The 12,131-nt window shown below is 39.0% G+C and overlaps 1 protein-coding gene across 1 annotated transcript; it reads right to left on the bottom strand.

The window, feature by feature from the left end:
• Window positions 1–2,190: 2,190 nt before the first annotated feature.
• LOC139935336 (aqualysin-1-like) lies at window positions 2,191–9,170 on the bottom strand. The gene is made up of 8 exons (XM_071929867.1): window positions 9,060–9,170; window positions 8,763–8,903; window positions 7,215–7,356; window positions 6,523–6,756; window positions 4,949–5,127; window positions 4,446–4,617; window positions 3,847–3,977; window positions 2,191–2,296 (listed from the first exon to the last, which is right to left on the bottom strand). The coding sequence occupies exons 1-8, from the start codon at window positions 9,168–9,170 to the stop codon at window positions 2,291–2,293; spliced, it is 1,116 nt and encodes a 371-aa protein (XP_071785968.1). The 3' UTR covers window positions 2,191–2,290.
• Between the last annotated feature and the right edge of the window lie 2,961 nt (window positions 9,171–12,131).

The raw sequence follows: 12,131 nt of genomic DNA, 5'->3' as shown, positions 1-12,131 counted from the left end.
ATGAGTGTGCAGTAGTATTATTTCGTGTGAGCCTACAAATACCGGCTTAAAGTGATGTACAGACGATGTGACCTCTGACGTCACACGAAAACCATAACATGATTCGCGCGCATACCGCCGGGCAAAACCTTTGTTTTGGCAGCCAGCTAGAAAGTGTATACAATCTTACCATGACTATACGTGTCTTTTTGCCCGGCGAAACATGACGTTTACATTGTTTTTTCAACAGAGGGCGGTTCGAATGTGAACATAGGTCACATCGTCTATAGCTACTTCCAGTTAGTCTTGGTATCAAGTCGGTATTCCTTGGTATTCCCCGACCGGAACTACTTTTATTTATGTACCCTACGTCCGCAACTTTTCGTGTGTCACGAATAAAAGATCGTGAAATATAAAATATTGGAAATAAATATTGTTAAGGTAAAAACAATGTGGCTGGTTTGAGGGGTGAAAATGTACAAAAATCTTAGTGAAATAACCCCACTGAAGTTCCGTCGTCGGTGGACGCGCATGCATGGGGAACACATTCTCCTTTGGGGGAACAAATACTCCGCTGGCGAGAGCGGCGGACAGAAACCTAGTAAGATGAGATAGTTTATCCTATAGAAGACTCTATTTCTGGGGACACTGACTCTGGACAAACCAGGTAAGTGGACCAGCTGAAGAAGGACGCTACACAGCAGGAAACATCCGAGCTTAGGACGCTGATGCTGGACCGGGATGCGTGGAAGACGACCATCAGAGTTTCTCTAGAAGGCGTCGGCTGAAGACATCCTCTCGCTCAACTGACTGGGTTTCTATAGAATCTTTTATAGAAATTCTATAGATTATTTTTATAGAATTCTATAAAAATCTTTACAATTGTTCTTATAGAAATCCTTTAGAAAAGTGGCCCTATTTATCAAAGAATCGTACAGAAATTCTAAGGAATTTCACAAGAAACTCAAATTCTCTATTAGAAATTTTATAGGACTTGCATAGAAACTGTATAAAAATTTTATACAGATATTCGATATATTTTTCTATAGATTATTTTATAGAAATTCTATAATTTTTTATTTTATAGAATTCTATAAAAAGTTTTTGTAAGAGAATCGGCGCTTTACGGAAGCATGGAATTCTGTGTGTACGGCAAGCGTATATATTTCACGGGTTAGCTGGGAATTTTGGCTTCTGCGCGTGCGTACTACCTGTTACTAGGCATTCTGCGCTTACAAGGCTTGCGCAGAAATTCGGCGCTTCGGCTTGGTAATGGTGGTCGTAAACACAGAATTCGGCGGTAAGCAGGGCCCTGAACTTGGGCCCAGATTCACCGGGTAGACATAATCACCGTCCACCCGTGCCTTTACCGTACCAGGGATAGACCACCTAATGATTTTCTAAAAAGGACACCACCGACCACTCCATCGAAGTGTAGCACCTTCTCTGGAGTGGTGCCCTAACTCAAAGAGGCATGTCATCAAGCTAACTTTAGCGGAAGATGACAGCGGCTATTTTTTCATCAAACAAACCTTTTTCTCTCGTTTGTTCAAACAACTTTAAAGCCTTCGTTTCCGGATGTAATAATATGGACAAAGACGATTGCATTTTAAGCAAAGTATGTTGATAACCTTTAACTGTTTCTCTGGGGGATTGTTTATGGGGGGGGGAGTTTGTGTAACTTTAAACATCGTTATACCGTGAACTGACTCAAAATGAAAACAACACGTAACAAACAGTTAGATTTCCTGTCTTGGTTACTCTTTATTTAATTTCAGACAAATGCGTAAATCAATAGTCAAAAGCTCATCCAGGCTTTATACTTGTACTTTTAATAATTTATGAAGAAAGATTAAGAAAGAAGGGAATGGCACAAACAGGAATTTACTATTTTTAGTATAATTATTTAGCAAAAAAGAGGGATTTGCTCCGTTTCTAAGGTTTTTTTAAACCAAAATATGTGCCATGCCCTATTAGTTGGGTTGTATGCAAACGGCATAAAGGGGAGGCATTCGAAAAAGGAAAATAGTTTGTCTGTTTAAAGCGGTAGGCCTGTGTTTGTGTGTTTTGTTTTATTTTATTTTGTTTAATTTGTTTTTGGCTAAAATAAGTAGGTATACTGTGATGATGGGTCCCTTTTTTCAGGACGGGAGAAGCGACGGTAACTTTCAAGAAATAATTTTTTTTAAATCAATGTTTCTTTTTTGAGTTTTGATTCATTAACGCGTCTGGTCTTCGATGTCCACTCCGAGTAAATCGTTAGTGATTCGGCTTGAAACACCTCTTATGTCGTTAACGTCATCATGTTGATTTACAACTGAAAAATAAAAGGGTAAACAAAATTACGTTATTACAAACTTTGTCGTTGGATCATATTTATAATAACGTGTATGTTTTAGTGATAATTTTTCACGTTGTGTTTCCATTGTGGGTTAAAGCCAGTGGACACTTTCGGTAAACAGTATTGTCCAAATCACAACTTATGTATAAAATAACAAACCTGTGAAAATTTAGACTCAATCGGTCATCGGAGTCGGGCGAAAATAACGGGAAACCCCACCCTTGTTTCCGCACGTTTCGCCGTGTCATGACATGTGTCCAATATAAATCCGTAATTCTCGACAACGAGAATTGATATTGTTTTAATGTTTTCTCAAAAAGTAAAGCGTTTCATGGAATAATATTTCAAGAGAAGTCTTTTACAATTACCTTCTGTTAACACTGTAAGTTACTAAAAAATCTGTGAACCTTCTTTTTTTTTTCTGTTCCGAAAGTGTATAATGGTTTTAACCTGATAACAAAATTTAAAAAGAAAATTATATTTATGAGTTATACGGAGCCCTAAAAGGCAGGGTAAAGACAAACTAGAACCGAAAACAATATTTTAAAAGAATCTTTAACAAAATTCCTTCAAAAACACTGGACACTCATTGGTAATTGTCAAGAACTAGCTCAACATGCACAAAATAACAAACTGTGAAACGTTGAGCTCAATAAGTTGGTCGTCAAAGTTGTGAGATACTAATGAAAGAAAAAACACCATTGTCACATGAAGTTGAGTGCCTTCAGATGCTTGATATCGAGACCTCAAATTCTAAACTTGAGGTCTCGAAATCAAATTCGTTGACAGTTACCTCTTTCTCGAAACCTACGTTAACTTCAGAGGGAGCCGTTTCTCATAATGTTTTATACTATCAACCTCTTCCCATTACTCATTACCAAGTAACGTTATATATGCGTATAATTATTTTGAGTAATAACCAATAGTGTCCACGGTCTTTTAGTTCCCTTTTAACCACTTTTCTCCCTGATCGAACTTTTACTTCGTTTCATGCTTGCGCTAAGCTGAAATTATGACAGAATCAAACAATTGCCAGCAAAATTGGCGCCCGTGGGAATCTCACTTTTCCAAACAATAGATAAAGCCCCAGTTTTCTTTCTGCACGTTCCACGATATAGGCCCAATTTCATATAGCTGCTTGGGCAGAAAAATATTGCTTATCAACTGTCTGCTAAGCGGAAATGACCTGGAAACCATTGATAAAGTGTACATGGTAATACAGCAACTTGGCTGGTAACCTTGTTTTGGTAAGTATAATTTGTTTTGCATGGCTGGTTTTCTATGCTTAGAGGCACTGAACACGTTTGGTAAAAGACAAGTTTTCTCACTTCGTGTTTCCCAACATATGCATGCAATAACAACTGTAACCATTAGACTCAATTGGTAAAATGTGCAAGAAGTTGATGAAAGAAAAAAACACCCTTGGTGTACTTAGTTTGTTTCGGGGGATAATTACCAAACATGTGCAGTACCTTTAAGCAATTCTATGAAGCTGGACCATGATCTTAAAGAAAAGGTTTACTTACGTCTCCAATGTACAGAAGTTTATTGGGAGATCCTGAGACGTTGGTTAGTTTATTTGTGGTTGCACTTGCAAGCAAATCACTCTCTACACTCTGAGAGTTTGGATTCATGCCGAGATACAATGCAGCAGCTCCTACAAATGGTTAAATAATCTGTCAGTTGCTTCTACATACAAAATATATATACACTTCTCTAGAATTGAAATGGTCGTGGGTTCGAATCACACTCGAGTATTATGCCTGTAATTTTGTTTCCACAGAACTCAGGAAAGTACTGGGTGTGCAGTGCTAAAATGGCCACATAAACTGCCATTTGCTTTTAAACACAATTTTTATACATTGGTCTAGACTAGCAATGGTCGTGGGTTCGAATCACACGAGTTTTATGCCTGTGAGTGTCCCCCCACCCCTCCACCACCGATGCGTGGTAGCAATGTATACTCAATACAAATTGTGTCCCGAGTTGTTTCAAAACAGTCACAGGCGTGTTACTCGGTGGGATTCGAACCCACGACCGTTGCAACTCAAGAGCAACAGCTGAGTACTGAGTATACAGTGCTAACACACATCGGTGTATAGACCAAAATGAATAGGTATCATACCAGTAACGTGTGGGCAAGCCATCGATGTGCCTGACATAGAGGCTACAGAATAGTCGCCGTTGATACCTGCACTCTCAATGTCTGAACCGGGTGCAAAGAGATCTACACAGCTACCCCAGTTCGAGAAGTAGGATCTTTGGTCATATCTGTCTGAGGCTCCAACGGTGAGAACCTATTCACGTAAAAAGAATTGAAATTAAACATTTGATATTAGCTGCACTCTAATGGAAACAGATCATCAATAATTGCCAGTGTCAACGGGAGACTTTGGAACGCTAGGTGGCAGTAAGTTTACGAGATAAACTGCCATTGTTTACGTAGTTCTGAGCTAGCGCACATGAACAATATATGAACAATATATTTGTATCTACTTGTGCTGTTCTGTTGAAAGTGCGCCAGGGTAACCACAGGGTTTAACAACTCCCCGGGCCTCCCCGGGACTGTATTCCACGGAGATAATGGACACAGTGTGAACAAGGAGGACTGATGAATGTTATACTTACGCCTTGGACATGAGCCGGTGAATAGTTGCAAGCATTCGCGTTGGAGTTCCCTGCTGCAACGGAAACCACGTAGTTTGAATCCATCAACTTTTGGACTGCGTCATCGATGGAATAGGTAATGGTGAACCCGAGAGACATTGACACAACACCGCGTCCGTTAGAAGCTACTGTGTTCAAACCTATACCGAACAAAAGAAGCTGTGTTAAATTGCTGTAATTTAAGTTATAGGGTGCGTTCTTTTAGCTTCCCAGGGTCGACCCCGCGGTGCTCACCCGGGCGATCCCCTGACAAGAGTTAATCGAACGATCACACTCGCCCTCTCGTGGTCACGCCATGCACCTCAGGTCAACCCCAAGTGACCCACTCCACAAGCAGGGCAGGTGAGCCCTGCCAAAGCTATTCGAACGTACCGGGGAAAACCGGGGTCGACCCAGGGAAGCTTAACGAACGCACCTATAGATGCGCCACCATCTTGGTAATGTTCCCTTTATCCAATAACAGTAATGGGACGCTAATATTCATTGTTCAAAAAGAAACCAGACTAATCCTCCTTCCAGCCTTAGCTCGATTACATTGATTCGGGCGGGAAGTGACATAAAGCTTTCCATAGTTGTGTTTTGATTTGTTGGAGGTGATGTGGGTGCACCAGACAAACGTCACCCCGGACCAACCAAAACACAGATTGGGACAACTTTCCTTTCGGTCGTCTGCATGCGGTATCCACGTGTGGATTGTGGGCAATACATCTTCATCCAATTACACGTCATATTGGTTACAACGGGCACCTCTTTCAGATCCACAATGCACCGGTACAAATATCACAATAATTTCATTAAAGGCATTGGACACTATTGCTAATAGTTACTCAAAATAATTGTTATCATAAAAACTTTCTTGATTACGAGTAATGGGGAGAGGTTGATAGTATAACACATTGTGAGAAACAGCTCCCTCTGAAGTGAAGTAGTTTTCGTGAAAGAAGTTATTCTCAACGAATTTGATTTCGAGACATCTGAATTTAGAATTTGAATTCTCGAAATCAAAGATCTGAAAGCACACAAGATCGTGCAACAATGCTTTTGTTTTTCATTAATATCTCGCAATTTCGACGACCGATTGAGCTCAAATTTTCACAGGTTAGTTATTTTATGCATACGTTGAGACACACCAACTGTTAAACCTAGTCTTTGACAACTACCAATAGTGTCAGGTGTGGGCCGTAAAGACGCTGTACACTATTGGCAATAACTCAAAGAAATATTATCACAAAAAAAACTTTAATGGAAACGAGCACTGTTGTTAAAAACAGCTCCCTCTGAAGTAAACGTAGTTTGTGAGAAAGAGAAATTTGTTTCACTCAATATTTGAATCTTACACGAGACTTCATGCCTGGGGCCCGCACAACAATTTGTGCAGTGTGGGTGTTTTTACTTTCATTATTCTCTGTAACCTGTATTAAGTAAAAAGAAAATCTCAGATTTTGGTTATGCTTCTGCTAATAACCGAAATATGTCAAGTTCTTTTTAATAAACAAATACATTTTAACCTGCTAGGAATATACTTTGACACCCACCATTAATAAGTGTGCTCACGGGACACTGGCCGTACTTGTTGCAAACTTTAACGCTGTAAACCGTCGATTGACGTGCAATTCCGTAGGTAGCTCCAGCTGCAGTACCAGCACAGTGGGTTCCATGGCCGTGGTCGTCGTCTCCACCGAAAATGCGCTGAACGCGTCCACCGAATTCGCTGTGAGATACCCGGGTACCAGTGTCAACGATGTAGATTTTGGCTCCATTACCCAAGACTGTTGACAAGATAAAATTACAAAATAGTATTATGAAGGAGCGAAAATAATATTTTTACGGAATGAAATACCAACATCATAACCCGCTCCCCCTTGAATCTTCGTACACTTATTTGCAGGAGTACTACATGCTAAACAAAATTCAAAAGGGGTCACCTTTAAGATGCTAGGTGGCAACGGACCAGATAATCCATTGTTCCTGGTAATGTGCGCATGTCAGAATAACGTTAACAATGGAAGTTTTACCGGTAAGTCTGCTGCCATCTAGCGTTTCAAATTATTTCATTATTTTAACCAACACATACTATTGACTGCGGATGACGATGACGACATTGTAAGGCTGGCATTTTGCAAAGAGTTTTTATACAAAAGAACATTCATCTGTAGATGTTGGCTTTGTATACCAACACTGTCCAGTGCCTTCAAACAAACAATTGTACAACACGCTAGTCACTAACCGTTGTCATTGAAGCTGTACTTGTAGTCGATGCTGTTTCTTGAGTCGATTCTGTCAATCCCCCAAGTTGGGTTGGTCTGTTGACCGTACAGCTCGCCCATGGAATCTTGCTCGATGTACTCGATGCCATCGATGGAACGGATCTAGGGAAATAAGGATATGCAGTAAACAACTGCAACAACAACAACAACAACAACAACAACAACAACAACAGCACGATGGACAAAGAGAAACCCAAACACAAAACACATTATGCCCCACAAAGCATGAAATGTTGTTAATGGAGTAGGGACACACGGTCTTAAAGGGAAGGTACACGTTTGGCAATTGTCAAAGACTAGTCTTCTCACTTGGTGTATCCCAACACAAGCATAAAAAAGAACCTGTGAAAATTTGAGCGAGCTATTGGTGTCGAAGTTGCGAGAAAAAGATGAGAGAAAAACACCCCTGTTGGACGAATTTGTTTGCTCTCAGTAAGGAATAAAAGACTTCTGGCTAGAAGTCTTTTGTTATTTTATTATTTTGTTTTTTCTCAAAATCTATGCTACTTCAGAGGGAGCCGTTTCTCACAATGTTTTATACTATCAACAGCTCTCCGTTGCTCGTTACCAAGTCAATTTTTAGGTTAATATTTGTTTTGAGTTATTACCAAACATGTAGATTCCCTTTAAAGTATAGGCCTATGAGAAAATAATGCTGTGTTGTTACAAGGATTCTGCCTTTTGATTGGTTGACACATGATCTTATTTTGCTATTGAAAATCCACACGAAAGCAACGCGCTGAGCACGCAGCAAACAGACTAACCCCATAACACCAAGTGTACCATACCCAGACCAATCTCAGCTGCTTGGTAACTAGACGTCTAAGCACAATATTGTTTTGGTTGTTATAAAACAAATATTGACTATTCTTTTCCCATGAAGACGAGCAGAGTTTACTGTTCGAAACAAAATAGATATACAAATGGTTTTACCCGCAAGTTTGATTTTTTTTTTCTTCCTATCATCACCATGCAAAAGCTTCAAACATTACTAAAATACTGACTGCGTTCACTTTGCTAAAGTTAGAAATACGACTCAATCGGTGATCCAGCTGTTCCTTTCGAAAGGGCTGCCGAATAAAAAATATATAATTGTGGGGAGAAACTTTATGTATGGATTGCTTTTTGACTCAACTTCCACATGACACCAAAAAGTTTGAAAATAACTTGTGATTAGGTGAGCATGCACTGCTTATTTTTTTTTTAAAGGATGAAAAATTCAGTTGCGCAGTAATTAGCATTTCAATTTGTGAGAGGTAAGTCCTTTGGATTTTTTTCCAAAATTCAATCCAAGAGTTCGGCTACTTGTTCTCCATTGAGCAGTGCTCACCCAAGCATGCATTATGTTCGGACTTTATTGGTGTAATTTTTAGGTTGAATCCATAAGTTATACATGCATATAAATATTTTCCCCCAGAATAATATATTTTTTTTATTCGGCAGGCATTTGAAAAGTGTATAGGTTTTCGGTTTTTTTTTCAGACACACGGTAAATATGTATTACTTACGGTATTGATGAGATGGGGTGGGATTGGTAGATTCAGAACGGGAATCAGATCACTGAACTTGGACACCTTCGGGGCTTGGACTCGCATGGTCTGAAACTCGGCCAAGATGTCTTTCTCCACCTGGTCTAACACGGATGCATCCTGTGAGAAATGAATGAAAACAATGCTATTGACTCAACCAGGTTTATAACTTGACACATTTATGACCAAACAGTCTTACTTGGTTATAGACAGCACTAGAGAAGGCAATTGCCAAAAGTATACCCTGTCTTAAAGAATAGAATGTTATTACTTTACCTTAGCCTTGATGATGAAGCTGTTTGGAATGCCACGTCGCTGGGCCATGTAAATTGGAGCAAGGGCGGCATTGGCAGCGGCCACACACAGACACAGCAAGAGTAGCTTCATGGTTGGTTACGAGGACGTTCGCAATTTACGAGAACAGTCAAAGCTAAAGTTCTTTGAAGCCAACATAAAACAATTAAAAGTGAAAACATTGGTGTTGTGTAATATAGGTTTTCTCGGTCAATTTCGGAAAATGAGCAGCCAATTTAACCACCAAGCTATTCTATTTCGCGCAAAATCGAATGCTACTCAAAAGGGTCATTCGATTTCGTTTTGGGATTAGTCTAATGTAATGTTGCGTCATTCGAATTAACAAAATAATCATTCAATTTAACAATTCATCAAAGCAGCATTCAAATTCGTAGACGCTTCTTGAGGCGTGTGTGTCACGAAAAAAATGACGCTACGCTAAATTGAACAGAGTGCTAAAGAAATTTGACTCGACCCAAAACGAAATTGGATGGCCGAATTCTGAATTTGAAACGCAGTAACAACTGGAGAGGGCAAAACAGCTTAAATTCGAACGCATGAAAATGAAATTGACTGCCCATTTGCCGAATTTGACCGAGAAAACATATAGTAAGAGTACAAGTCGATTTGCTTATTCGGAATTCTAGTAAAAGTTTTATCAAACTCAACTTATAGCGAAGTTTACAACGGTCGCCAGAGTTCGGATAGGCCTATGGGGAATAGGCCTATCTTATTGGTAAGGCACTGCTCTAGAATTGCTAAGGTCGTGGGTTCTAATCCCAACCGAGTAATAATCTTACCGAAAAATGTGGTCGTGGAAAAGTTGATCAATTTTCATCTCAACAATGTGAAGATAACGAGCGTTAAAGTCACCCAGAAAGTGTACTCCGGTTACGAAACATTCTTACATGGATTAGACATTAAATTGCTCTTGTTTTTCTGTGATATCTCAAAAAGGCGATCATTTGAAGTGAAATTTTCAAGAGTTAGTTTGGTCATAGTATATCTTCTTTCTTTTTTTTCTTTCTTTTTTATTTAAAACAACCAAACGGTTAAAAAACGTATTCTTTCTCTAAGCAATGGATTCACCCACTCGGAAAGATCGTAGCTTTTTAATTCGACCGTTGGAGACCAAGGTAAAATGCAGAATGAACAAAAAACCAATGTTTTGCTGAAACAAATGAAGTCAACTTACCGGTCAGGAAGGCGATGCTTCGAAGTGAAGGATAGCTGTTTTAATGGGCCTATTTATACTCTTCATTGTCCATTGAATTAGCTAAGTGTTTTGTAAGGAAGTTCAAACTCATCTGATATAATTTTTTTTTTTTTCTTATCTAGCAACTAGTTCAGCAAACTAATGATCCCCACGCACTGACCATTATCAGATGGTTTGTAAGCATCTGGACATTGTGTTATCTATTTTAGCCTCGAATTTGACCACTCCTATACTCGACTGCCATTGGTTACTTCAGCGTGTAGTCCTAAGTTTGGAAAACGTGTATTATTTGGAGTGTTGATTTCACACTATTTTCAAAGCCAATAGCAATAGCGAAACCTACGAACAAATGTGAGGGTTCACGGGGGGTTCACAATGGTTATCTAAGAGGCCAATCTGGTAAAGTTTTCGTTCGCACTTTTTCATAAACAACCCGTTTTTAACGCATTTGTTTTTATGAATGTTTTTTTAAAGCTAAACTGTGTATATTATTAATTTAAAAAGAAATACACTGCTTGCGCGTAAATGGGGTACCCCCCCCCCTCCTGTGCCCGCAAAGGTCCCCGCGTGTCCCTGGGAGAGGCAGTTCGAATCCTATTTTATTTTATCAGTGAGCAGTGGAAACCGCATGATTTAGTAGATGTTAAATTTGCTTCGGGCATAACAAATACTAATTTTTGTTTTACCCTTACAATTAAATGCAGTGATGGACACTATTGGAAACTCAAAATAATGATTAGCATAAAACCTTACTTGGTAAACGAGTAATGGGGAGAGGTTGATGTATAAACACTTGTGAGGAATGGCTCCCTAGAAGGGACGTAGTGTTAGCAAGCATCTGAAAACACACAATTAATATGAAAGAAAAATACCCTTGTCACATCTCGCAAACTTCGATGACCCATAATTGAGCTCAATTTTCACAGGTTTGTTATATTATGCATATGTTGAGATACACCAAGTGAGAAGACTGGTCTTTGACAATTACCAATAGTGTCCACTGTCTTTATAGGCACTGTATACTCAGTACTTTCCCGAGTTATGTGAAAGAAACATCACATACATATTACTCGGGTAACCTTCTCGTCTGCAAAGATAAACGCCAGTTTTCGGGATGCATCATGTCAAAATAATGTGGAAGTCTGAAGGATCAAAAAGATGTTATTTTAACGAATACTAGATTTGAGAAGCTTGTGCTCAAGACGGACAATAAACACAAACAATTTGGCTATCGCTTATTTTCTAGTTCAATAAACTGTTGAACAGTTCAAAGACCCCTGCGTGTGAGTTGAAACATCTGTAAATGCAGAAATTGCTAAAAGAAGAAGTTCTCCTTATCGCGGCCTTTTTACCGGAAAAGTTCAGATTAATAATTTGTTTACAGTTTTAGGAAAATGATAAAAGTTCAGTTGATGAGAATGCAATTTCTATTACAATGTGTGGATTTTGACCAAAATTCTCATGGGTATCAAAGTATCGTGACAAAAAAGACGTGAGACTTTTACTTTTATTTCTTTAAATCATCCTTTTTCTAAAACGTTTGCTGCAAAAACTTGATTGTTACTATGGGTGTTGTCAGATACCAAAGAGTGAATCATAACTAACATTAAAGGCAGTGGACACTATTGGTAATTATTCAAAATAATTATTGGCATAAAACCTTACTTGGTAACGAGTAATGGGGTGAGGTGATAGTATAAACATTGTGAGAAACGGCTTCATCTGAAGTAATGTGGTTTTTGAGAAAGAAGTAATTTTCCACAAATTTAATTTCGAGACCTCAGATTCAGAATGTGAGGTCTCGAATTCGAGCATCTGAAAGCCCACAACTACGTGAC

The sequence above is a fragment of the Asterias amurensis genome, chromosome 3, assembly GCF_032118995.1.
Source record: "Asterias amurensis chromosome 3, ASM3211899v1".
NCBI classification, from domain to species: Eukaryota; Metazoa; Echinodermata; class Asteroidea; order Forcipulatida; family Asteriidae; genus Asterias; species Asterias amurensis.
Note: the sequence above shows the minus strand (reverse complement) of the source record. Positions and strands in the feature narration are given on the sequence as shown.

What these genes read in the sequence shown, in the direction of transcription:
- LOC139935336 (XM_071929867.1), bottom strand. Translation starts at nt 9,170, where the DNA reads ATGAAGCTACTCTTGCTGTGTCTGTGTGTGGCCGCTGCCAATGCCGCC. An exon ending in CGTGAGCACACTTATTAATG is followed by an intron (nt 5,128 to 6,522) that starts GTGGGTGTCAAA and finishes TGTTCGGTATAG; the next exon opens with GTTTGAACACAGTAGCTTCT. An exon ending in CACCGGCTCATGTCCAAGGC is followed by an intron (nt 4,618 to 4,948) that starts GTAAGTATAACA and finishes TTACGTGAATAG; the next exon opens with GTTCTCACCGTTGGAGCCTC.